The sequence below is a fragment of the Chelmon rostratus genome, chromosome 24 (assembly GCF_017976325.1).
Source record: "Chelmon rostratus isolate fCheRos1 chromosome 24, fCheRos1.pri, whole genome shotgun sequence".
Lineage (NCBI taxonomy): Eukaryota > Metazoa > Chordata > Actinopteri > Chaetodontiformes > Chaetodontidae > Chelmon > Chelmon rostratus.
The window spans coordinates 1,335,549-1,361,459 of NC_055681.1; the positions used below are offsets into that span (position 1 = coordinate 1,335,549).

Below are 25,911 nucleotides of genomic sequence, written 5' to 3' on the forward strand. Positions count from 1 at the left end.
ATCAGCCTCTGAGATCATCATCATGAGGAAGAAGCAGAGAGACAACCAGAGAGAGGAAGAACATGTGACCACATCCTGACAGCACACACACACACACACACAGTCGGAGATCAGTCGCAGTCGATGATGTTTCAGGTGAGATGTTATTTCGTTTAGACTGTATTCTAAAACTAACTGTTGGTTTTTGATCAGTACTGTTACTCTGTTTTTTTTGTTGTTATTTACTGTTTGTACTTTTATTTATCACAAACAACACTGTCAATCTTTTAGATTGACACATTATAAATAATGTGTCATTATAAATGCTTGAAATGGCGACTCTGTTACAGGCAGGTTTGTATGTGCGTGCTAACTGTTTCTGAATGATGGAAAATAACTTAAAATAACGGAATACATTTGTGTTCATCTGCGTGTGAAATTAAACTTGACATGTCACTTTAAGAGAAGCTCGGTTTTAATCGTCTCTGGGTGTGAATTCTTCGATGTGTCCCGCTGTCACACGTTCACACTTAGCTTGAGCTGCTGTGTGACCCGCTTTACAAGCCAGTAACACCAGTTAAAGCACAGTAACGTCCAGTAAAACAAACAGGGAAACCGAGGAAAGGGTTGCCAGGTTGCAAATTTCAGTGCATTAGAGTTGAAAACAGGTAGTTGGACAAACTGGACGGACTGAGATCAAGTCAGAGACAAGCTCAAGTCAAGCAGTTCAGATCTGTTCCTGCAGCAACCGGCAGTCTTTATGAATCCATTGGTTTGATTTATACGGGATTTCTGTGAGGAGATACAAACATGTAATGTAGCAAAGACAAAAATAAAAGTCATGGCAACTAACAAAAATACTTAGAACATGACAACAACCCCCAGGTGTCCACTCAGAGACAATAATGTGTCCCAGGTGTCCAAACTGGGACGACAGGAGACACCGGCTCCACCTCAGAGTGCATCATCACCACAGAGTTTTACTGACTGCACCTCCTTTGTGTCGTCCTGCAGATCAGACTCACGTGAAGACGCGTTCCAGAGAGCACACGACCTGCTGCGCACGTGTCACGCACATACACACACCTGGTATCTGCCTTAAAAGGTGTGTGTGTGTGCGTGACATCATGTCTGACTTGTGGCCATGTTCCTCTCTGCCTCCCATCATCCATCCCTCCTCTCTATCCCAGTCATCTCCTTTCACCTCTTCATCTCCTTCCCTCTCTTCGCCCTCGTCACCTGGAAACCATGGAAACGCTCCTCATACCGAGGTTCTGACTTATTTACACACTTTTCAACGTACTTTCTTATTTTTGTATTTGTGCACTAACTAATTATTTACTTATCTGTGCTCTTCCTCATCCTCAGGTACCCTCCTATCACCTCACATCTCAGACCCAAATATCTTCACCTCACCTCCCTGAGGCCCAGGTAACTTCTCCTCATCATCTGCCTCCTCCCCAAGTGACCTCCCTTCACCTCTCCAGCCCTCACATTGTACCTGAGACCCAGGTAACCTCCCCTCACCTCCACAATCAGCCCCAGCCAAGCTCCCCTCACCTCTTTCCTCAGACCCAGGAAACCTCCCCTCACATCCCTCATCATCAGGTAACCTCCCCTTACCTCCCTCATCACCAGGTGACCTCCCCTTACCTCCCTAATCACCAGGTGACCTCCCCTCACCTCTTTCCTCAGACCCAGGTAACCTCCCCTCACCTTCCTCATCATCAGGTGACCTCCCCTCACCTCCCTCATCACCAGGTGACCTCCCCTCACCTCCCTCATCACCAGGTGACCTCCCCTTACCTCCCTCATCACCAGGTGACCTCCCCTCACCTCTTTCCTCAGACCCAGGTAACCTCCCCTCACCTTCCTCATCATCAGGTGACCTCCCCTCACCTCCCTCATCACCAGGTGACCTCCCCTCACCTCCCTCATCACCAGGTGACCTCCCCTCACATCCCTCATCATCAGGTGACCTCCCCTCACCTCCTTCATCACCAGGTGACCTCCCCTCACCACCCTCATCATCAGGTGACCTCCCCTCACCCCCCTCATCATCAGGTGACCTCCCCTCACCTCCTCTCCTTGCCCCACCTTTCCAGCCAAAATCATGATCCAGGTTCAGATCATCCAAGCTGGAGCAGAGCTGAACCACCTTCTGAACCTTCCTACCTGCTGAGGAGCTGCAGTTACTCCCGCCAGGTAAGATGCTCCACTCCAACAATAACCAGAACCAGAAACGTCACTGACTCCCATCACAGCATTACATTCTGTCTGTGTCCGATCTAAAACAGAACCAGACCACAGCCCACCTGGACCTCCAGCTCCAGAACGAGAACCAGTTCAGTACTGGCGGTACTCACCACAGAGATGAACTGGAGGACACACACAGACTGCCCTATAACACCCACACACTCCTCACCGGTGATGTGTACAAACAGGGCGACACACCTGGTCCAGTTCAGGACACCTGGAGACCTCCTGGGCCAACTCTGTCCCAGCTGCAGTGCTCCTCACTGGACTCCATGTCTGAAGAAGTCACCCTGGGGAGACTGAGCTCCGTGGAGTTCGGCTCATCACCTGCCGAAGACTTCTCCAGCACGCAGTTTTTCCATGACAGTTGCCATGACAAAAACGGCCCCCAGCCCTTCTGTAGCCCCAACACACCTGGTCTGAGTCCTCATTACCCACAAACCCCGACTATCTCCAGCCCAGTCCCTCAAATGCACCCCAGGGAAGAGAGAGTGGATTTTCACACACAAGCATCCAGACAGCTGAGCCGAGACAAAACCCTCAGCTGCTGTCGACAGGAGTACGACACTTACCCCCTGACCTCTGACCCCGGTCAGCACCACCTGCGTCAGACAAACCCACACCTCCTCCGGAGCCAAAACGAGCTGATCCAGGACCAGACGGGCCTCCTCGACGCCGCCGGGAACTCTGAGAGCAGTTTCTCTCCACAGGGAAGAGGAGAGGATGGCAGCAGCACTGCCCAGCCTCCAGGCCCTCCTGCTGAGTGTGGAGGAGGAGGAGGAGGAGGAAGAGGAGGAGGAAACGATCAAACGGACTGGACATGGGTGTGTCTGAACAAAAACATGCAGTTATTGGTAGTTCAGCTGTAACCATGATTGTGGTCATTTTTCAGGTCAGAATAAAAATAGTGATAAATTATATTTCAAATTGATTTAAATTGATTTGATTTTGTTCATTTTCAGATAAAACGGCCAAAACCTAAAAACAGCGCTGAGGTTGGAGACTGCAGGTAACCTGAATGAAGGTGATATGATGATGATGATGAAGATGATGACGATGATGATGATGACGCACAGGATCCTTTTCCAGATTTACAAAATATAAAATGTTTTATGAGCTCAACATTTTCTTTTAAACCGTTTATTCTGATGTAATCTATTCCATGGTGTGTGTGTGTGTGTGTGTGTGTGTGTGTGTGTGTGTTTTAGGTTACTGTGTACATTGTGTAAGCGTGACTTCAGTAGTCTGCCGGCGTTAAACGGACACATGCGCTCCCACAGCGGCTCCAGATCAGTTACATGGTTGAACAAGGTACACACACACACACACACACACACACACACACACACACACACACACACTGCTGGAAAGGCTGCCCCCTTGTGGTCTCTTGTGCTTGACGGGGCAACAGTGCAAACCGACCTCATGAGTATTCAGGAATTTCTCCAGGGTGAAGACTCCTCCCCACTGGTCCCAGCCTCTCCAGTCTCCATGGCGATGCCCGTCAACGTGCCCGTCCAATCCAGAGGGAGCGCACAGGGGAGATGCAGTCGCCTCGCTGCAGCCAGCAGACGCTCCGTGCTCTATCGCAGCTTGCTGCACCTAAAGGACGAGGATGAGGTCGTCAGCGGTGGAGGTGATGATGGGGTGGTTACCGGGGGTGATGGTGTGCACTACACCCCTCCGCCCATGCTGTGTCCCCTCAGGGCGGGGCCAGGGTTGTACTGCTCCCTGACCAGCAGGAGGCAGCAGAGGGTGCAGACTGTGCAGCTTCACAACACACACAGTAAGTAGAAATACAGCATCATGAAAACAAACATACACACACACTTTGTCGATTTACTGTTAGAATAAAAAACTGAACTGACACAAAAACTAAGCAACATAGGACTTTATCGTTTCCTCTGCTAACTGGATAACCAGGACATGATTAAACGTCATGTCTCTGATTAGCAGATGGACTCAATGATCTTGTTGCCATGGAGACAGCCTCTCCTCCTCCTGGAACACTAACAACAGGAACCAATAAGCCGTGCGTAAAACCGATCATCCTCATTTTGTGCAGAGATGTCACTGTCTGATCACCTGCTCACGCTGAGTTGTCAATCACAGGCGCATCAATGTAGGGCGGGGCCTCCAGGCCGAAATCCCACCTCTGCAGGGCCGGGGAAATGCACACTTCGACTCCCACAATGCACTGCTGCTGTGGACTCCACAGGATGAGCTGGAGCATCCTGTCAACAAACAGAGAGGTACCCACACATGAATGTTCTCATTATTGATATAATCATGATAATCATTGGACGATTTTTTTGATTGACACATTGTTCATCCAGTTGAAGCTCTGTTGATGATGGCTAGCTCCAGCGTGGTGCCAGGAGGGGGGGCCAGCCCAGAGTCCGCCCTCCATGTCCTATCGGAGTGCAGAGGGGACTTCCTGGTAAAATCTCATTGGTTGTTTGGTCTGTTGCTCTGAACTGTGAGCCGCTGGATTTTGATCATTTAGAAAATAAGATGTCTAAAAATCTCTATGTGCGCTGTTGGTCTAATCAGCTAATAAGTGATGATGATCCACATTCAGATGTTCTTCTACTAATTACCTAAAAATAACTGGCTTCAAACTATAACATCCACCTTGACTGAAAGCTTTGGCTTTAAAGGAATAGTTCAACATTTTGGGAAATATACTGTATTTATTAGCTTCCTTTCTGAGAGTGGAAGGAGAGTCCTTCTTTACAAACGGTGCAGTGTTGTCCAGAACTGTGCAGCATCTCCAGCTTCAGTGCAGCTCGATAGATTCTGCAGGTTTTTGGTTTTGGTCTTTGAATAGACTCGATGGTGACAAACCTCACAACCTCACTGTGGTGACGAGACTGAAGGACGCTGCGCACAGTCACGTCACCGACCGTTCAACAAGAAGGAGTTTCAGCAGAAAAACTTCCCAGCTTCGGCTTTGTTGTCATTACACACAGAACAGAAGAGTAAGTAGAGAAAAGTAGCATGAAGGAAGAAATAAATAGGAACTAAAAAAAAATTAGCAGGGAAGATATACAGTCACATGTACGTGCACATATACACGCCAAAAATATGTACATTGTTTATGCTAACCTAGGCTAATGACATCATGACACCCTGAGTTTTTCTCAAAATGCTGAACTGTTCCTTTAACTGTACGAAGAACGTGCATTAAATTCAGATGGACCAATGAACCACGAGAGAACTGAAGTTTGACGTATGTTTGCGGACATAACTAGCCAGTTGAACTGTTAGCCTTGATCGCGTTCTTAGCATTTTGTTTTTGTCTTCCAGCTGACAGTGGAGAAGCTGCTATCAGCTCCTGAAACCTCCAACAACAACCAGACAGCTCAACAGCATCCAAGTACAGACTGCATTCTGCTTTATACCAGCAATCCATGTTTCATACAGTGGTGGAAAGTAACGAAGTACATTTACTCAAGTACTGTACTGAAGTACAATTTTGACATGTTGACACTTTCCTTGGGTATTTTCATTTTACTCTGCTTTATTCTAAATATTGTTCTTTTTATTCCACAACATCTTTTTTACACTTGACGTATGATTCGTGATATCTGATGTGAAGAAATACTACATGACTCTACCCAGTAACAGACAAAGCATCTAAAACTGGCTCCAACTATAGAAACTCAACATGAAGTATACATATATTCATTTCAGATTAAATAGAATAATATGCTATAATAATATACTTTTACTTTTAGATGCATTTTGCTGATACTTCTATACTTTTACTTGAGTAACATTTTGAATTCAGGACTTTTGCTGAAGTAACGGTTGTGACTCCTTCGTCTGGTATCCTGACAGACACAAATCAGGGTTATGATGCTCATCGTGTGAAACGTGTTGTCTCGTAGGTGTCAGCTGGAGCGCGGCAGAGAAGACGTCGCTGCTCAAATCCCTGCAGCTTCATCATAAAGACTTCGGCAGGATCCAGAAAGCCGTAAGTCTCCGCACGTGTTCGAACGTCGGCTCGGGCTGGCCCGCTTCGTGTGATGAGTTCATGGGTCATTGTTTGTGTTCAGGTTCAGACTAAGTCCCTCTCTCAGTGTGTGGAGTTTTATTACCTGTGGAAGAAGAAGCTGAGTCTGAGCGCGAGGACCCCGGCCAGACTGACCGTCACTGCGCGACACAAATGTAAGAAGCTGTTCAGATCTGACAGAAAATATCCCAGAATGCACTTCACATCAACCAGCGGCAATGGCGAAGGATTGTTCTCCAACTGTCACTGTGACTATAATTAAAGTACTCTTTATGCAGAATGACAAATTTCAGGATATATTACTGGATTACAATTACTGATGCATTAATACTTAGATACTGCAGAGTATCTTTATCATCAAACAACATAATGTGTTAGTTGATTATTGCTGAATATTAGCTGTACTTTGTATTAATCTGTAAAAAACAACATGCAACTAAAGCAGCCAAAGAAATGTAGTGGATTAAAAAGTCCAATATTCCCCTCTGAAGTGTAGTGGAGCAGAATACAATGGAAATACTAAATAAGTAAATGTACTTAGTTACATTCCACCACTCTGAACACTGGCTCAAGTACTCAGGAACAAGAAGAGTCATGAATGACTCAGCACTTTTTTCAGATTCACACATTTTCTCTCAAAGCTTCAGAGCAGAGGGTTTAGACAGTCGGAGACGCTGTCGAGCCTTCAGGCCGTCGCCGAAGGCTCGACAGTCAAAGTGTGAAATGCCGACACAGTTCGAGCTCCAGCCGGCGCTCGGTTCACAGTTTCGGGTCAGTCACTTCAGTCACCGTGAGCACAAATGAAACTCAAGCCTGAATGAATAAAAACCACTGAAACCAAATTCCTGTTATCACTGCACACACTGAAGCACAAAATACACACTCCGAAACACACCCACACAACACACACTTCCTGTCAGAGCCGGCAGTTTTCTGAACAAACTGTGACTTGACATTTCAAATAGCCAGTGTGTGTGTGTGTGTATGTGTGTGTGTGTGCGTGCTTGTTTGTGTGTGTGTGTGTGTGTGTGTGCGTGCTTGTGTGTGTGTGTGTGTGCATGTGTGTGTGTGTGTGTGTATGTGTCAGACCTCAGTGAGTCAGTTTTAATTTTCTCATCATAGATTTCTATCAGCTTTATTTTGAAAGGTTTCCATCAGTTCGTTCCACTTCAGCTTGTGTTCAGTTTTGATTCTGTCGGATGACTTTAGATCAGAAACTGTTCGCTCATCTGGAAACTTTTCTTTACTTTGTTCCTCAGACTGTTTTCAGTCACATGTACTGAACCAGAGTTTACACGCTATGTGGCCAAAGGCATCGACCACGTCGTACGCACTCCGGTTTGTTGTGTTTTACGAGTTACAAGCAAGTCTTAAGTCCCAAGTCAAGACTAACAAGTCCCAAGTTAAATCCATGTCAGGTCCCCAGCTGAGACCAACAAGTACCAACTAATGTGCTAAACCAGAACTAACAAGACCCAAGTTAGGACATAAAGTCCCAAAGTAAGACAGACAAGTCGGAAGGCAAACCACAAGCAAGACAAAGGCGTCCCAAGTTAATTCAAAACTCAAGTCTCAAGTCAAACTCCAAGCCAAGACCAACAAATCCCAAATCAGGTCATGCATCAGATTCTGAATTGAGACCAACAAGTCCCATATCAAGAACCAAGTCAAGACCATTAAGTCCAAAGTTAAGTCCCAAGTCATGGCTGACCCGTCAAAAGGCAAGTTCCAAGGTATGAACAAGTCCCAAGTCAAGACCCACAACTCTGGAGTCGAGACCTGATGTCCCAAATCAAGTCACAAGACAGGCTCCAAGTCAAGACCAACAATTCCCCGAGAGTGGGGGCTTTTAAGCAGCAGATTAATGACTCATGTTGGGATGTCACACATTGGTGTCTACATACTTTTGGCCAGCGGCCATCGTGTGTATTGATAATTACCGGGAGGTGCTTTCATTTCAACTATTGATCTCATCCTTTCAATCTACCTGAAGTTTACTGTCATTGATTTTCAGGTTTAAGAGGAGTTTTTGTTCCAGAGCAGAGTTCAGTGACTGAGTCATCGATGAGTGATTGGTTATCGATCAAACACCTGATCGAGATTACGATAGCGTTAGCTTCAGCCTATGCCTTTTCGGTTTGGTTATTTGTCATCATAATTGTATTTTCTGGTAAACTGCATATCTTTAATGACTGAAATAAATTTTCATTCATTCATCGTGTGTTTGAGTCATCGTGGCCGTTAAAACGTCTTCTTCTGTTCCTCTCTGTGTCTCGCCAAGGTCAAAGGTCGTCAAAGATGTCATGATGCTTCGTGAAGGACTGGACACACACACACACACACACACACACACACACACACACACACACACAAATGCACGCACACACACACACAAACACACACACACACACGCACACACATACACGCACACACACACACACACACACACACACACATTTCCAATTTGCTTTTCTGATGTCAGAAGTCATGTTGTTGTATTGATGAAAATATCTTTGGACGAACTGAATAATAAAAAATATCCAGTCATGTTTCTCTGTCGTGTTTCTGTCGTGTTTCTTTCTCGTGATTCTCCGTCGTGTTTCTCCGTTGTGTTTCTCCGTCGTGTTTCTCCGTCGTGTTTCTTTCTCGTGTTTCTCCGTCGTGTTTCTTTCTCGTGTTTCTCCTTCGCGCTTCTCTGTCGTGTTTCTTTCTCGTGATTCTCTGTCGTGTTTCTCCGTCGTGTTTCTCTGTCGTGTTTCTCCGTCGTGTTTCTTTCTCGTGTTTTCTCCGTCGTGTTTCTCCGTCGTGTTTCTTTCTCGTGATTCTTTGTCGTGTTTCTCCGTCGTGTTTCTTTCTCGTGTTTTCTCCGTCGTGTTTCTCTGTCGTGTTTCTCCGTCGTGTTTCTTTCTCGTGATTCTTTGTCGTGTTTCTCCGTCGTGTTTCTTTCTCGTGTTTTCTCCGTCGTGTTTCTCCGTCGTGTTTCTTTCTCGTGTTTTCTCCGTCGTGTTTCTCTGTCGTGTTTCTCCGTCGTGTTTCTTTCTCGTGATTCTTTGTCGTGTTTCTCCGTCGTGTTTCTCCGTCGTGTTTCTCCGTCGTGTTTCTTTCTCGTGATTCTTTGTCGTGTTTCTTTCTCGTGTTTTCTCCGTCGTGTTTCTCCGTCGTGTTTCTTTCTCGTGTTTCTCCTTCGCGCTTCTCTGTCGTGTTTCTTTCTCGTGATTCTCTGTCGTGTTTCTCCGTCGTGTTTCTCTGTCGTGTTTCTCCGTCGTGTTTCTTTCTCGTGTTTTCTCCGTCGTGTTTCTCCGTCGTGTTTCTTTGTCGTGTTTCTCCGTCGTGTTTCTCCGTCGTGTTTCTTTGTCGTGTTTCTCTGTCGTGTTTCTCCGTCGTGTTTCTCCGTCGTGTTTCTCCGTCGTGTTTCTCCGTCGTGATTCTCCGTCGTGTTTCTCCGTCGTGTTTCTCCGTCGTGTTTCTCTGTCGTGTTTCTTTCTCGTGATTCTCTGTCGTGTTTCTCCGTCGTGTTTCTCCGTCGTGTTTCTTTCTCGTGTTTTCTCCGTCGTGTTTCTCCGTCGTGTTTCTTTGTCGTGTTTCTCCGTCGTGTTTCTCCGTCGTGTTTCTTTGTCGTGTTTCTCTGTCGTGTTTCTCTGTCGTGTTTCTCCGTCGTGTTTCTCCGTCGTGTTTCTCCGTCGTGATTCTCCGTCGTGTTTCTCCGTCGTGTTTCTCCGTCGTGTTTCTCTGTCGTGTTTCTTTCTCGTGATTCTCTGTCGTGTTTCTCCGTCGTGTTTCTCCGTCGTGTTTCTTTCTCGTGATTCTTTGTCGTGTTTCTTTCTCGTGTTTCTCCGTCGTGTTTCTCCGTCGTGTTTCTCCGTCGTGATTCTTTGTCGTGTTTCTGTCGTGTTTCTCTGTCGTGTTTCTCTGTCGTGTTTCTGTCGTGTTTCTCCGTCGTGTTTCTCCGTCGTGTTTCTGTCGTGTTTCTCCGTCGTGTTTCTCCCTCCTGTTTCTCTCTCGTGTTTCTCCCTCCTGTTTCTTTCTCGCGTTTCTCCGTCGCGTTTCTCCGTCGCGTTTCTCCGTCGCGTTTCTTTGTCGCGTTTCTCTGTCGCGTTTCTCTGTCGTGTTTCTCTGTCGTGTTTCTCTGTCGTGTTTCTCTGTCGTGTTTCTCTGTGTTTCCTCTCAGACTGTGGTCAGGGAGCAGCTCTGGACTTTCAGTTTGCAGCTCAGGTATGTTGAGATATTGTTTTTCTTCCTTAATCCTCGTCCGCACCCTCTGGGTCTCAAAGCTGAACGGAGCTTCACTTATTGCAGTCTGGGAAAGAAAAGACGAGGAAGCAAAGCAGACACGAGACGCTTTCTGCCTGTCTGACTGCAGCTCTTCACATTCATATCACGTCTGGGAAATTATTGTTTTGTTTTTAATTTTCTCAAATGACTTTGCACCACATGACCAAAAGTATGCGGACACCTGAACATCCGTGCCATGTGTGACAGGTAGCTGAACATGTCATTACAAAACCATCCAAAAGCTTTGTCAGACCTCATGAGCCACAGCTAAAAGTGAAAACTGTTTAATAAATCAAGCATGAGGTCATAGTCCATCCACTTCATCTGATCATTAGGACTTAATTATGTAAATTAAAATAGATACAAATCAAAAAGTTTTTGGCTGTTGACAGTTTGAAAACTGGTTTCTACCAATCTGTTTTTACATGACATGTTTATCTAGTTTTCGATGTTGACTCAGCGTCTCAGTTTCGGTGTTTATTCTGTAAAACAAACAGCAGAGAATCAAACTGGAGGAAAAAACTCAAAACTGGTGCACAAAGTTCGACTGTTGAGGTGAGTAAAACAGAAAAAAGTGGAGTTAACTTCAGCGAGGCAGCAACAGAAGCTCCACATTCTTCTTCTAATGCTGCTTTTGGTGTGTTCTATGTCAAAGCTCACAGAGTTTCCTGTGTCTGAAATGAGCTCCAGGCTACTAATAAAGTTTGACTCCTCCTTGCTCCAAAGGTCCTCTTGTCTGAAAACAGAGGAGAAAAAGAAGAAACTCAGACCGACGGACGAGGAGGAGGGATGGGAGCGCAGGAACAGGAGGAGGACGCAGCTCCTTCCGCAGAAAAGAAGCACCAGAAAACCTCCAAAGAAGTTTATTTCTCCGTCCTGCCGGACAGATACGAGCCTCTGATCGAGGAGGCAGAGGAGGAGACTCCAGAGGAGAGGAGGAGGAGGAAGGAGGAGAAGAAGAGGAAGAAGAAGAAGCGCTACAAGAAGTACAAGAAGGTAAGAAGAAGTGATGACCTTTGACCTGAGGAGGTGTTTCAGGCTGTTGTAATAATGTCACTGCAGCGTGATCTCTTCTGTTAATGAGTGTTGACTGACGATCACGTGATTCATCAATAAATAGAGAAATTGTTCATGGAGAAACAGCATGAAACTATATCATGAAATAAAAGATACATACACTGATAAAAAAAATAGATTCACAAATTCCAGTTTACAAAATGGAAAATGACATAAATAATACAATGACGATGACACTAAAAACATGAATTAATTTAAAAAAGGACATATTAACATGAATATATCATGAAAAAATCAACGAAGCAGTCATAAATAAAAAGAAATAATGAATAAAATATATAATGTATAATGATATAAACATTTATATATATAATGTAGCAGTAATAAGAAGTAAAATACTGTAAATAAATATTACTACCACAACTGATACTAATGACAATACTGATAAAATATACTGACAAAATACAGTTCAAATAGTTTCTTCAGGATGAAAAAACAAACAAAATGTCAAAGAAAGCATAAATATCTCCGACGTGTTGGTGCGTAATAATATGTGAGTTTGGTTCAATGAAGCCTGTAGCAGCAGGACATACCTTCCAACATGAGGCCGACTTCAGGCTGCAGGCGAAGTTAAACATTGACTCAGCAGAGAGAGTTTGACCTCTGAACCCGACACGATGAAGACGAGCTCACGTTTTCAGCCTGACGTGATAAAGAAAAGACAAAGAAAACATTTTTGAGCAGAGGGGTTGAGTGTCAGAAACTGACTTGAACTGCAGTACAACTCGTTATGATGCAGTAAAGACGTCCCTGCTCTCAGGTCTGAAGATATGTATTAAATTATGTCAATTATATTTGTATATATCACGTGACTAATATATCATTTACTGTTCTATACAAACTGAACTCTGCAAAAAGTCACAGTTTTCTAAAGTAATGGTAGAATTTGAAATGTTTTGGACTTCGCTGTATTTTTAGTTTCATTCATGAAGACCTGATGCTTCATGTCATCTCTGCAGTCCACCCAGTTCCCCACTACCGACAGCTCTGAAGCTAAAGCTAACATGTTGAATCTTGTTAGTTTAACCTGTAAAAAAAAAGAAACTACCAACACTCTACCAACACTAATGTTCACACATACATTGATGCTAACGGCTTGAGCTAAATGCTAACGTACAGAAAGTGCAGCTACTGAGGCTGAATTTCATCAGTTCTGCAGGTATTTGGTCACAACCCAAAATACTGGACACATTAAAGTGTTCACCTGATGATGGCGCTACAGTAAAAATCCAGAGGATCACGAAAGTTAGCAGGATTCATCGTCGGGGGAACACGAATATCTGTAGTAAATTTAATGAAAATCCATCCAACAGCTGTTGAGAGCGGCTGACCGACAGTCGTGTGCTAGCACGGCTAAAAATATGATGCTAAATGATACGACGATGATCAACGTGCTGACACAAAGGGAAACTTATCGATTATACATAACAAAACAGATTGTAAATGAACTAAAAATTAAAGGAATTGAATCTTGACTTTTGTTTTTATTCCCTGTTTTCTGTCCGGCAGAACGTGGGGAAGGCGCTGCGTTTCAGCTGGCGCTGTCTGATGGCTGGTTTACAGAGCATGGCCTCCGTTTATTCCACACCCGTCTCCGCCGTGTCCACAGTGGTGACAGAAGTTAACCGATCCACCGCCAGCAAGGCATGATGGGACACGGTCAGATTATGATACGACAGGCTCCGAGCCTAGACCCGTATCATCTGAGGGCCCCCCTGACCTGTTTGGCCCCTTAGCCTGGTAATTCATCCACGACGTGAACGACGGCCAGGAGCACAGACATTCAGAGTTTGTTTTTAGCCAAATAAACCGACAGATCGAAGAAGAATGAAGTTCAGTCGATACGCTTTTATCTGTTTAATGGATGGTGTAAATATAAGAATAAACAAGTACAATCACGTTTTTGCAATAATTAATGGAATTTAAAAAACCTGCAACAGATGGAGGGAACGTGGAAACAGGAATAAAATAACTAAAAGTTCCTTCATTTATCTGATAAGAAAACAACTTTTTAAGGCTAGTTGAAATGAACAGTCTTTAGTCTTTGAGTTTTAAGTTTACCATGGTTTGTGTTGATTGTATTATTTTTTCATCATCTCTAAGATGACCTTTTGATATCTATACCACCTATTTTATATGTTTTTAATACATCACATATAATGTGTGCGATCAACTTTACATCATTAGCTCTTAATGATTTTTACTTGATGGCTACAGAATAATGTAGCTACTTCTGAAAATGTATATTATTATATACTCCTCATATTAGCATCTGTACTGGATTTTATCAAATAAATTCACTTTTAACCTGTAAACTGATTGTATTGATGTTTAAATCATCCATACGTCCTCCATGAAATCATCTCTTCCCTTTCCTCTACCTTTATTCCTACCTCTATTCCTTCCATATCTTTTTCTTTTTTTTTCTACCTGCTTCCCTTTCCTCCTCCATCTCACCTTTCTTACTTCTTGGTTTCCTTCCCTGTCGACCACTTTCCTTCTCTGCCTCCTTTTCTGGTGCTATACCTCCTCTTATCCTTTCTTCTTTCCTTCTCTACCTCTTTATGTCCTTTAATACCTCTATCTCGATTTTTCTGCCACCACCTTTCATTTATATCACCCTTTGCTTCCATACCTTCTTTCCTTCTCTGTCTCCTCTTCTCCTTTTCGTTTTGTATCTTTTCCTTTCTGTCTATGCTCTCTTCTTTTCTTGTCTAACCCCTCCTTCCTTTTCCTACTTCCTCTCCCGTGTTTCCAAGCTCCTCTTTTCCTGCCCAGGTAGAAGTGAATGAGGAGGGGGGGCGTTTTTCAGCATTATTAATAAAGAAGTAATATAACGAATTGGCCAGAAGATGGCGCTGTGTCACTGCGCTGAACGTACTCCACTCCTTCCTGTCCTTATAAGGCCGGAGGGCGGGGGGACACGTCCAGATGAAAGTTCACTTTAAATGTGAAACCTCTGCTGGGTGTTTGTCGGTCTGGCAGGTCAACAACTATCCTGGTGACAGCAGCAGCTGTTCGGCCAGAGACAGGCAGACCCCACCGGACTGAGACTTCTCACAAAGACAACAGCAACATGAAGAGCTCCTGAAGTTTCAACCTTTTCATCTCCAAACGAACTTTTATTTTTCAGCTCTAACTGCACAAAGTTAAAGGAAATAAGAAACTTGAACAGACCTGATAGAGGCCATGTCTCCGCTGCAGCTGTCCGTCTACTGGCGTCTCTCCCTCATCTTCTTCTTGACCCCTTTCCTCTTCTTTCTCGACATTTTCACGGCCGCCATCGTAGCGGCCACTTGTCACCACGGCAACAGCACCGGCGCGGGCGCTTTGCACGGAACGTTGCCACCGCAGAGCAACCAATCATGGCACAGCGAGGGTGAAGCCGATTGGTTGATGGAGAGCGGGAATCCAGACGTGAGTGAGGATCGCTGAAATTAGTTTTCCGCTATATTCCCTGTAATATTTGAACATGTTTTTAAAGTTTATACAGTTTAAATTCAGTTTAGCATCGTGTAGATATTTTCAAACAGCGATGTGTCAAAAACACATTACACAACATTTAGCTCTACAGATTAACACACAGTGTTAATGTACAACGTGAAGATGTTAATGTTAGCACTAAGACTGGGAGCAGGGGGAACAGGTAGCCTAGCTCATATTGACATATTGGATCTTGTTAGCTAACAAGCTAGTCACCCATTCTGATGGATGAGACTGACACTGCAGTTTAGAGCTGACACAGTTAGTCGTTTGGAAGAAAATGAATCTGCAGCTCATATTTGATGGAACGTTTCCATCGTTTTTCAAGCCTAATGAGGAACATATGCTGCTGTTCTCTGTTTTCTAGCATTTCAAACTGAATGTGTTTGGTTTTGGACTGTTGGTCATACTTACATCACTTACTTACTCCATCACTGGACTCACAAGTTTTGCCTTTGAAGAAAGGCCTAATTAATTTATTTGCATGTGATTTTCCTTTTGTATAAATCTGTTTTTAAGACCTTATTTATACTCTGCTCACGTAGTGCATATAGTACAAATAAAGTTGTGTTTAATCACATTTTGCGATACATTTTTTGGCTAGCAGTCTGTCTTTAGTCATTTATTTGTGTGTGTTCGTGTGTGTGTGTGTGTGTGTGTGTGTGTGTGTGTCAGTCAGTGTGTGGTTGGACAGACTGGTTGTCCTACGGTCAGACTCTCTTCATGGTCGGGATGCTGCTGGGATCTCTGTTTGGAGGAACAATATCTGACCGGTAAAACACAAACACTCAAATAATCCACAATGTTCTGTGAGTTTAGCTGATTTAATGTGCTTCTACGTGATGTATTCTGTCTGAATGTGCAGGTATGGGAAGCGTCCTGTGCTGCTGGTGTGTTTGTGCGTGCACGCCATGTGCGGCCTCGTGCCCGCCGTCCTCCCTCAGCCGTTCCTCTTCCTCGCTGTCCGCTGCCTGACGGGCATCTGCTGCTGCTGCATCAACATCTGCTCCTTTAGTCTGGGTAATAACACACCGGCATTCCTCTTGTTCCTTCCTTCTTTACTCCAGAGCAAACTGGCTCAGTGAGCTGTGGTTGACTGGTTGTCAGGTAAGCTTTATTGGACCACGGCGGGACACACTCGCACACATGGCTGATAAAGAGCACGTGTCCCAGATAAAGTCATGCTGGCCAGGCTGAGTGCTAATGAAGCAGGACAGCTTCCAGCAGGTTTCTGACCTCTGACCGCTGCTGAGCTCTGGTTGGAGGAGACATTTCTGAAAAGACTGTTTGGGAGCAGCAGGTTCATTAATGCCTACAGTATTTTAGGAGAGGACAGCATAGAGTTTGTCCTGAGGCTGGTGTGGAGGAAAGGTCAGGAGGTCATTAAAATCTAGAAGGTTCATCTTCTGGGAAGGAGGAATGTGATCAATGAAGGTCATCACAGGTCCACTTGTTTGCTAGTAACTATGCATTTTGACTGCATACCGCGCAGTCTGATCAGGTCTAGTTGGGTCCTGTGACATGACCCGACATGAACTGCTGCCCTTTTCGTAACTGGTGGAGCTTCATGCTGAACTTTGTGTTGCTGTACTGTCTCTGTTTGGGTCTGTTCAGGTCCACTGCATCTTGGATCACGTTATCCTCAGGTTTACTGAGATTAGGACTTCCACAGGTCTGTTTTTTGGATTTGGACCTATAGGGGACAGCAAATTACATGGTAATTTGACCCGTAGCTGTCAGAGTGCTCAGAGGTTTTTTGGTATTGCAATCAGTGAGTGTTGTGTTGGGTTCAGACGACACACAGTGTCAGATTAGATGATTGTGGAGTCATAAAACATGACAGACTGCATGCTGGTCTCTGACCAGTCGTAGCTTTCTATCTTTCATGACTTGTGTTATGTCATTGAGAAGGTTCTGGGGACCAACCTCCAGGATCAATCACATAACTAAATAACTAAATACGGCGTCTGAAGTGGTGTGTTTTTTTAGGACAAGCCGAAAAAAAGAAAAAAGGACTGAGAATCAACATCACTTTACCATGTTTACGGGTGAAGAGTTTTGTGCGCTCCTATTGGTCAACGTCACCAACGTGTCATGGAATTTGTCAAACTCGGCCAGAGAAGGCGAAAGAATTATCCTCGTCTTTCTGTCAGGACGTCATGGGGTGTCCAAGGCCAGGTGTTAGTACACAAGGAAAAGTAGTCTGATTCTGTACATGTCAGATGATGAGAAACAAGAAATGTCAGGTGAAAGGTGTCAAACTTATGATGTACGAAGTAATTTCAAATCAGTGGCTCCACGACAGACAGTGCTGAGAAGTTTCTCTGGATTTTCAACACTCTTCTCCTGAAGGACAGCTGAGTTTGTATTTCAGACCTCTGACTATAGACTTGATAGGAAAAGTCAAGGAACTGCACATACAAAATGTCAACAGGGATTAAAGGATGGCCTATTAGAGGACCGAGTGGAAGACTGAGAACAATATTCCTGCAAGAATGACCAAACTGTCAGAGGTTTCAAGTCCAGGACTCCCTCAAGCAGCAGGTGATCGCTTTCTTTGACTTTACATCCGTGGCCAGCGATGATACTGAGTCATGTCATCTTCTTCCCCCCGAAAAACACAAGAGCAAGAAACATGCGATAATGATTCAAAAACAAACAAATGAACGACCTGCTCAGGAAGGGGAGAAAGCTGCCGGCAGTCAATGAACACAGAGACACCACAGACACTGCCAGACAGGCACGTTTCCTGAGGAAACATTACAGGAGCCAATCAGAATGGACAACAAACTGCCCAGTGTTCATCAAACAGAATGATTCACCAGAGGAGACCCAGAGAACCAGAAATGCTGGTCATCGGGGAAATTACACAAAGGGACAAGTGCAGTGCTGAACAACAGCCAAGGCCATGACACTGTCGCCTGTACTTAGAAAACGTGACTGACATGAAATGATATTTCATAACAATGATTGTCTGTTGTCAATCATTTCCTCCACTAAACTCATCATCGCTTCAAGGTTCAGCCTCAGAATAATACTTGTCTTATTGTTTTATGCAGTCACCAAAAGTTTGCCAGGAACGTTCCTCTTAAATATACAGAGTCTCATTAGATGAACCAAATCTGTTCATCGGACAATATTCATATTTTTGCGGAAAATAGGAACACAACTGGACGCTCCTTTAGATGACTGTGAGCTGGCTATCGAAAGATGGATCAATAAAGTTTTATCTTACTTATTTCAACAACATTTTATCACAAAGGTGGACAATTTGAGAACTTGTCCACAATCACAGTCTCACAAAACACAGCAAGTTTTCTTCAATGGAAGCTTTTCTGATGGGAAAGAATATGTTCTTTGTTGCCAATTTTATTTTCAGTTTTATCAATAATTTGCTATAAGCTGATGTTGTGATGTGTGCTGATGACTCAACGTTGCTTTGTGCCTCACCAGCTGGTCACTGGTCATAGATGTGACATCAGTGGAGGTCACTAAAACCAAATTACTGTGTGTTAAATTACATAATTTCGTGTCTTGTTCTGACCAGACTGGTTACATTGTTTCCAAGATGGGAAGAAGCATCGCAGTGTCATGGAAACGTTCTGCCTTTGTTCCACCTTCTGTTATGATTGATGTCGTCAGGTCACTTGTTCCATCACACCTGGACTCCTGCTCAGTCACCCGATCAAGTTAAAAAATATATAAAAAAAACTAACTGTGGGGGCCAGAAGAAAATCAAGTCTTGAGTTGTTCATTAGAACTGTCATACGCAATAATACTCCACACCTGGATGGTTGCTAATCCTCATACAAATGACGTGAAAGGAACTGTTCCGGATCGAGGCTCTCCAGCCTGGAACATTCCCTAACAAACTAGATTTTCTATCAAGACATCACTTCAACATAAATTGAGTCACTTCTCAGAGATGTTGCTGGTATTACAGCTGTTTTGGGACCGTTTTGTTTGTCTCTTAATAGTTTTTTGGTTCTGTTTTTTTTTTTTTTTTTGGGCTCCTGTCGTTTGTTGTTTTATGAGTTATTATAGTTCTGATGAGTTATTTTTCTGATCTATGTGCTTGACTTGTCCTGCACCCTGTGGTCTTACAGTGTTTAATGAGTATTTGTTGTTAATGAGGGCTCCAGGAAGACTAATGAAGAAATAACCGTTTGCTTGTGTTCGTGTTGCAGCAGTGGAGTGGACCCTCCCTGCCGCTCGTCTCTGGCCGCCGGCCTTCCTGCCTTTCTGCTTCAGTCTGGGGACGATGGGTGGAGCTCCGCTGGCCTGGCTCAGCCCCACCTGGAGACAGCTTCACCTGTCGCTGGCTCTGCCTCAGCTCATGTGTCTGCCGCTCTACTTGTAGGTGCACACACCTGTCTACCTGTCTTGCTTAGTTGTTTTAAGTTAGAGCCACTTACCAGCTTCAAGGCAATTTTCTCTTTCTTTAAAGTTCAGTCCCGGAGTCTCCTCGCTGGCTGTTGTTAAAAAGGAGGACGGATGTTCTGGACCGTTACTGTAGCAACAGCCCTGCAGATAAACATTGTCTTGAGCTGGTAAATATACAAACACTCAGTTTCAGTTAAGGTGACATTCTGGATTTTTCTTATTGTCAACAAATCCACCACTGAATACATCCACTGACAGGTCCCATGGGTTTGACTCAGCCTGAGAGATGGTCTTCCTCTGAACCATAGACCTCCACTGCTGCCTAAATCCTGTTAGAAACCCATCAGTGAGCCTCACTGTTACTCTGGCTGACATCGTCCTGCTCATAGAAATAACTTAACCTTTTTTAAAAATTAAACTATTTATGAACTACATGTATCACATTGAGGCCTCCAGCTGCTCCTCCTGGGAAGCTACAACGTGTCATGGAGGCCTGGACACTTCAGTTACCTCACAATCACACCCAATCCCTCGGAACCCTGGACTGTCATCGGAGGTGAAAGAAACGAGGGAGGAACTCGACCGCCGAGGTCTCCAGCTGAGTAATAAGCTGGATGTGCTGCCATCTCAACGAATGAAAAGTGACTTTGTGCACATGTCCCGCTTGGCACCTTTACGTGTCCGGCTCCATCCCGTCCTGCAGCCACGGAGGAGCTGGGCGTTTCAGCTGTCTCTGCACACCTGGCTGTCATCAGCCTGTTCTGCCCACAGCGTCCACAGTTTGAACCTCTCCTGGGAGCGCAGGCAGATATTTAGAAGTGATTGAAAACATCCTAACTGGCTGCGGGCAAAGGTGCTTTCCAAACAAACACTCTAACACCTCCTTGCCCACCTGTGCGCTCCTCTCTCAGACAGTCAAAACATCTCCTCGATGGGGACTCCATCGGACCAGTCCCACCACTGTAGATGTCCCCACGGCCCTAGCATCAGTCAAGGTTGCTCATGTTTCTCCATTGCCCATGTGGAGCCTCCTAACAGCTTTGACCCCCCTACAGCAGGCATGTCCAAACTATTCCATAAAGGGCCATGAGGCTGCATTCCAACCATTTCAACCAAGGAGGAGCACACCAGGCTGGACTCATTTAGTCAGCTGATCTCAGTCTTCTGCTGATAATTAGGAGACCTCTTGACTGGTTCCAACAAAAACCTGCAGCCACACGGCCCTCTATGGAATAGGACATGCCTGCCCTACAGCTCACACTTCTTTTTAGAACAGTCAACTATTCTGACCTGTGAACTCCAAATTGCATAAACTCTCAGTTCACAATAAGATCTAGATTCCTAAATCACAGCGGAGTAAACTTTAACATCCCTGCAACCAATGACTGTTCTCAAGCACAACGTGAATCTGTAAATGCCATTTTTTAAAATCAGGTCTCTCAACAACAAGACCTTCTTAATCAATTATCTTATTTCTGAACATCAGTTTGCCTGTTTTTCACTGAAAATAAACATGGATGCACCTGCTGCCCCGAAGAATTATAATTCCTCCTCCTCCACTGGACAAGGGAAGAACAGCCACCATCTGCAGATGGTGGCAGATGTTCTGAGCCCCAGTGTTAGATCTAGTCCATTTGAGTATCGTGCTGATTGTGTCAGGCACCCATTCTTGCAGTTACTGTTTATAGACCACCACCTTATCTCTCAGACCCAGTTCTTTTCAGTCTCGATATGTCACCACTTCGCAATATTAGAAACTGTAACATCAATTTCCATAATTACGCAGATGATACCCTGCTCTATATGTCTGTCAGCTCAAATGTTTACAGTTCAGCTTAATTACATGTATGTCAGACGTTGGCTGGTGGATGACTCAGAACTTCTTCCAGCTAAATCAAGACAAAACTGAGATCATTGTTATTGGAGTGAAAACTGGAGACAGAAACTGTCTGAACACAGAAATCTACCGACACTAAACGGCAAAGGAACAGGTCAGAAACCTCGCTGTTATCACTGCCTCACACCCACGTTCTGACAGTCACATTAGAAACGTCATTCTATCATTGGAGGAATCTTTCCAGAGTCCGAAGCGTTTCTCTCTCAGGCAGACACAGAAAAGTTAATACATGTGTTTTTAAAGAGTTATGTCTTCAGTAGGAACCAATGGGCTTGAAGCTGAGAGTCACAGACAGGAAGTCAGACAGGACTGAGAGAATGACTAACCTGACTTGTTGGTTTTGGTCTTTTTATTGGATTTGTTGACAAGAAGAAAAACGTTTTTATTGCATTCAAAGTCATTGACCTTTGTCTGATATCATCTTTATCCTCTGTAATCATAATGGTAATGGAAATTCTGCCTGGCTGCCGGTGTTAGTCAATGATTTAACAGCTGTTAGCTAACGCGTGTGTTTGTGTGTGTGTTTAGCTGTTGGACTCGGCCTGGTCTGACTTGCAGAAAGCCACTGAGGTGAGGAAGGAGCCGCCACCCGGAGACCACGCCCCCAGTGACATCATCCACCTCAGACACCCGACCGTCCTGCTGCGGCTGTTCATCATGAGCTACCTGAGGTGCCACACAGACACAACTCTGACGACAATCAATAATAACAGTGTAGAAAGAGAGAATGTGTTACTAATGTTAAGATTAAGAGGACTGGGGTCACTGTTGCATATGCAATATATAGAGAAAAAGAACAATAATATATTATTTGGAGAGTAAAATTGTCATATTTTTACAAAAAAAATCCCAGTTTAACCCAGTAATATTTTGAGAATTAAGTTATAATTTCGAAAAAAACTTTGCAATATTTTCTGAATAAAGTCATAATGCTAATATATGAATTTAAAATGTCATATTTTGATCATAGATTTGAAATATTATGAGGATAAAGTCAAAATATTTGGAGAATAAAGTAATAAAATATTGGAAATAATGTTACAATATTTGGAGAATTCAGTTGGGATTTTTTTAGCTCCTCCAGCTAATCACCCATATCAGATCGTATACAAAACCTTGAAAATGATCATTATTCTTGTGACATTTTAGTACGTATGATGACAATATAAAAAAGTCCTGTAAAAATTGCTCTTTAAAACAATTACCAAAGTTTATTTCACTGAAAACTTTCAGGTCACAAAGTGAAAACTCTGTGTTTTATGGGGTAAATTGTGACTAATTAAGTGTTGAACCATCTAATCTGGTGTTATTACAAATTGTAGTTCTTTAATTACAACTGATTCTCACCTCAGAGTCACAGTCATAGAGTGATATGATCCTCCTCCCATCCTGCAGTGCAGCATCGGCGCTGACGTACTACGGCATCTGTATGAACATTGGCTCGTTTGGCGTCGGCGTCTACTCCGCCCAGTTCTTCTCCGGCCTGTCGGAGGCTCCCTGTCTGCTCGTCCCATTGGCTCGCCTGGGACGCCGGCCCCTCAGCATGATCGCTCAGTTCCTGAGTGGACTGGCCTGCTTCCTGTCGTTATTGCTGTCCAAATACAACGGTGAAATATCTGTGTGATCAGTAGTCAATATTACATATTACATAGCTTTGTTGTACTGTAGTGGCTAGTCAGTGTAACAGCAGGTTGCTAAAAACTGTGAACTAAACATCATTTTACATAAAATTATGATAGTTTTAGCATGATTTTAGGTCAGAGCCTTAGCTGAAGGTAACATGTTTCGAGAAGAGACAAAAAGGCCACATTAGGAGTGCCAAAAGGTTTTAGGGGCATACAGGAGTGTGTCGTCAGCATAAAGGTGGATGCTGCGTAGCATTAGTACATTAATACACTCCAATGAAGCTCTGGACTAAACTGTCTCTGAGAACAAAGAAGGACCACAGACATGTTACTGATCAGTAATCATTTGATAATATTATTCTGCGTGCAGGTGACCCGGTGCTGGTGATGAGTCTGGCTCTGCTGGGGAAACTCTGCATCCTGGCAGCCATCTTCATCTCCATACTGTACGGCATTGAGCTGTTCCCCACTGTGGTCAGGTACACACGAACACACGCACACTCAGAGGTTTACCTGGTTATACATAATATTGACCGTGTCATTGTGATCCAGACAGCGGTGTGTGTCCATGGTCAACTTGTGCTTCCGGCTCGGCTGTCTGGTCAACTCCCTCGTCCCTCCCAACCCAAACGGAGCGATCTCATTGGCTGCCATGGTCGTGTACAGCAGCGGACCGATCGTAAGCTGCGGGCTGTGCCTGCTGCTGCCGGAGACCAGCGGTGTCCCGCTTCCTGATTCTGTGGAGGACTGTCACAGGCAGCCTCGGCCCCGCCCACCCAGCGTGCGCGCCCTCTGGAGGACACGGTGAGGCTTTATTTACCTCAACTGCAGCGCGCTCGCCTATGCTGGTGTCCAGACAACACTATATTACAGGAGCATGTGAAATACTGTAAATTTCACATGCTCCTGCTTCGAGTGTTTGTGTTAATGAACACTTTCACTCGGTCTCAGAACTCTAAGCTTTTAACCACGAAGTTCAGCACGACTTTCACTGAGTGTTTGCTTTCCAAAACCACCGCAGGCTCGACAAATTCAAAACTGTTACGCAAGAACACAGAGCACGTGGAGCTACTGATCAGGCTGCTCGAGTTCCTCCTGCCAGAGGTTTTGAGTCACGTTGCAACCAGAAAATTCCAATTAATTTTTAAACACGAGAGAGTCACATATTCATTTCAGACTAGAGATCAGCGACGTTTAAAATCTACGCGAGAAAGAAAATAAATCACATCACACAAACATTAACAGCTGCAGAGTGAATCATTCTGTTGATTTACAGTGTGTGTGTGTGTGTGTGTGTGTGTTTTCAGGAAGCTGGTGAGCAGCCAAACCAGGAAAACAGAGATCCTCCCTGCAGAGAAGGAGGACACACACACACCGAACACACACACAGGACTGATGCAAACACACTCTGAGTCTCACTTTGTCTGAACTGTACTGAAGAGTTTTAGCTTTTGTTTCTGTTTAGTTCTGATTTTAAATGAAAGACCAAAAGAACTGAGGGAGCAGAGAGCTGAGACGAGAGGAGGAGGAGGAGGAGGAGGAGGAGGAGGAGAGCGGTGTGTGGCTTGACCGGATGATTGTTTTATTCTCATGTTGTTGCCGTTTTTGCCACTTTGTTCATTCTTCTTCACTGTGAAAATAAACCGGACATCACTGGTCAGAGTTCAAGAAGTATCCATGTACTTTACTTACTAAAACCAGTTTACAGACATGCTAAAAGCTGAGCTAACATCAGCATGCTAACAGCAACGTTCGCTATTTTAGTTTTGAGTGTTAGCATGCTAGCATTTTTTAAGTATAGCTGAGGCTGATGGGAATGTCATCAGTTCTGCACACACTAACCTGATGGTGGCGCTAGATGAAAAGTGAAGGGAGCACCAAAGTAACTGCCGTTCATCCTGAGGGGAACTGAACCACATTTAATCACAATCCATCCAATAATAGTTAAGATATTTCAGTCTGAATCAACGTTATCATAGAGCTGCGCTGCTAAAAGTTTTTTTTTAAAAATACTTATACTGCATCAAAAGTAAAAGTACTCATTCTGCAAGAGAACAGCACCTTCCATATAATTCTACGTATGTTAATGCACTCGTGTTGCAGCTGTTCAAAGTGGAGCGAACTGCTTTATTTCAGGGCAGGGTAACCTGATTAAGGGGAGGGGGTCGGGGGATCAGGTTTCATTTCAGGATCAGATGTACTTGATGTGTTTCTACATCCTGATCAGCTGCTCACAGAGTATAATGTTAGAATTAATTCAGGCTCAGAATGACAGTTTGAAGCCTGCTCACTCATTTGGAGTCTCAGCAGCTCTTCGTTAAACACAGTGACTAAAATATTCCTGATTTTCTTGGTGTTAAATTTGACATTTGATTAAATTTGTAATGTGGCTCTCTGGATTTTGTGGTTTAAATTCGGGGACATCAGCTTGAACTCTTTATGCCTTACTCTCAGTTGAACTCATTCAAAGACATTGTATTAGGAAACGCTAATACTTAAGTAAAGTACAAATACCTCAAAACGATATAGGACCTGAGTAAATGTACTTAGTTACTTTGGACAACTGGTGAGTAATTAAAAACATGTCTGAAGCTTCTTCAGGCAGCTTTTCTGTCAACATTTGAATGGTAAAAATTACAGTTGAATAAAATCAATAAATAAAGATGAATTTTTAATAGTGAACATCTGCTTTTGTTTTTTGTGTGGGTGCCCGGTCATATTTCATTCTGCAGCACCTCCTGCAGGACAAAAGAGGAACTGCAGCCTGGAAACTCGTTTATCACATTCAGGTTCCCCACAAGTTTCACACAGTCAGAAGAGACACCTGGAAACACCTTGTGATGGAATTTTTGCATGTTTCTATACTTTTTATGTAGTTGATCTGTCTCTTAGCTGTTTTACTGTTGTATTGATCAGAGGAT

General features: G+C 44.1%; 3 protein-coding genes across 4 annotated transcripts; all 3 read left to right on the top strand.

The window, feature by feature from the left end:
* The first annotated feature begins 108 nt into the window (after window positions 1-108).
* LOC121627595 lies at window positions 109-9,564 on the top strand. The gene is made up of 14 exons (XM_041966574.1): window positions 109-135; window positions 994-1,250; window positions 1,348-2,184; window positions 2,277-3,059; window positions 3,198-3,244; window positions 3,444-3,546; window positions 3,685-4,021; window positions 4,189-4,267; window positions 4,348-4,487; window positions 4,572-4,675; window positions 5,545-5,614; window positions 6,129-6,214; window positions 6,297-6,408; window positions 8,535-9,564. The coding sequence occupies exons 2-14, from the start codon at window positions 1,107-1,109 to the stop codon at window positions 8,558-8,560; spliced, it is 2,868 nt and encodes a 955-aa protein (XP_041822508.1). The 5' UTR covers window positions 109-135; window positions 994-1,106; the 3' UTR covers window positions 8,561-9,564.
* A 667-nt stretch (window positions 9,565-10,231) lies between these two features.
* On the top strand, window positions 10,232-13,907 carry LOC121627648 (uncharacterized protein C1orf115-like). 2 transcript variants are annotated; one of them, XM_041966674.1, is made up of 3 exons: window positions 10,232-10,465; window positions 11,252-11,521; window positions 13,112-13,907. In XM_041966674.1, the coding sequence occupies exons 2-3, from the start codon at window positions 11,315-11,317 to the stop codon at window positions 13,250-13,252; spliced, it is 348 nt and encodes a 115-aa protein (XP_041822608.1). In that variant the 5' UTR covers window positions 10,232-10,465; window positions 11,252-11,314; the 3' UTR covers window positions 13,253-13,907. The 2 variants fall into 2 exon arrangements, with proteins under 2 accessions (XP_041822608.1, XP_041822607.1); XM_041966673.1 differs by having other exon boundaries at window positions 10,232-11,521.
* Window positions 13,908-14,791: 884 nt separating this feature from the next.
* LOC121627661 (solute carrier family 22 member 13) lies at window positions 14,792-24,355 on the top strand (the record flags this gene model as incomplete). Its single annotated transcript, XM_041966687.1, has 10 exons — window positions 14,792-15,019; window positions 15,761-15,858; window positions 15,951-16,105; window positions 19,273-19,441; window positions 19,533-19,635; window positions 21,894-22,036; window positions 22,761-22,972; window positions 23,361-23,469; window positions 23,543-23,794; window positions 24,298-24,355. Coding segments are annotated over exons 1-10 (1,527 nt in total), but the record flags the coding sequence as incomplete, so codon positions are not given.
* Window positions 24,356-25,911: the final 1,556 nt, after the last annotated feature.

Excerpts from the sequence above, each read along its gene's own strand:
- LOC121627595 (XM_041966574.1), top strand. The coding sequence starts at position 1,107 with ATGTCTGACTTGTGGCCATGTTCCTCTCTGCCTCCCATCATCCATCCC. Across the intron at positions 4,022-4,188 it reads GCAGCTTCACAACACACACA|CAGATGGACTCAATGATCTT; the intron begins GTAAGTAGAAAT and ends GTCTCTGATTAG. Across the intron at positions 6,409-8,534 it reads CGTCACTGCGCGACACAAAT|GTCAAAGGTCGTCAAAGATG; the intron begins GTAAGAAGCTGT and ends TGTCTCGCCAAG.
- LOC121627648 (XM_041966673.1), top strand. The coding sequence starts at position 11,315 with ATGGGAGCGCAGGAACAGGAGGAGGACGCAGCTCCTTCCGCAGAAAAG. Across the intron at positions 11,522-13,111 it reads GCTACAAGAAGTACAAGAAG|AACGTGGGGAAGGCGCTGCG; the intron begins GTAAGAAGAAGT and ends TCTGTCCGGCAG.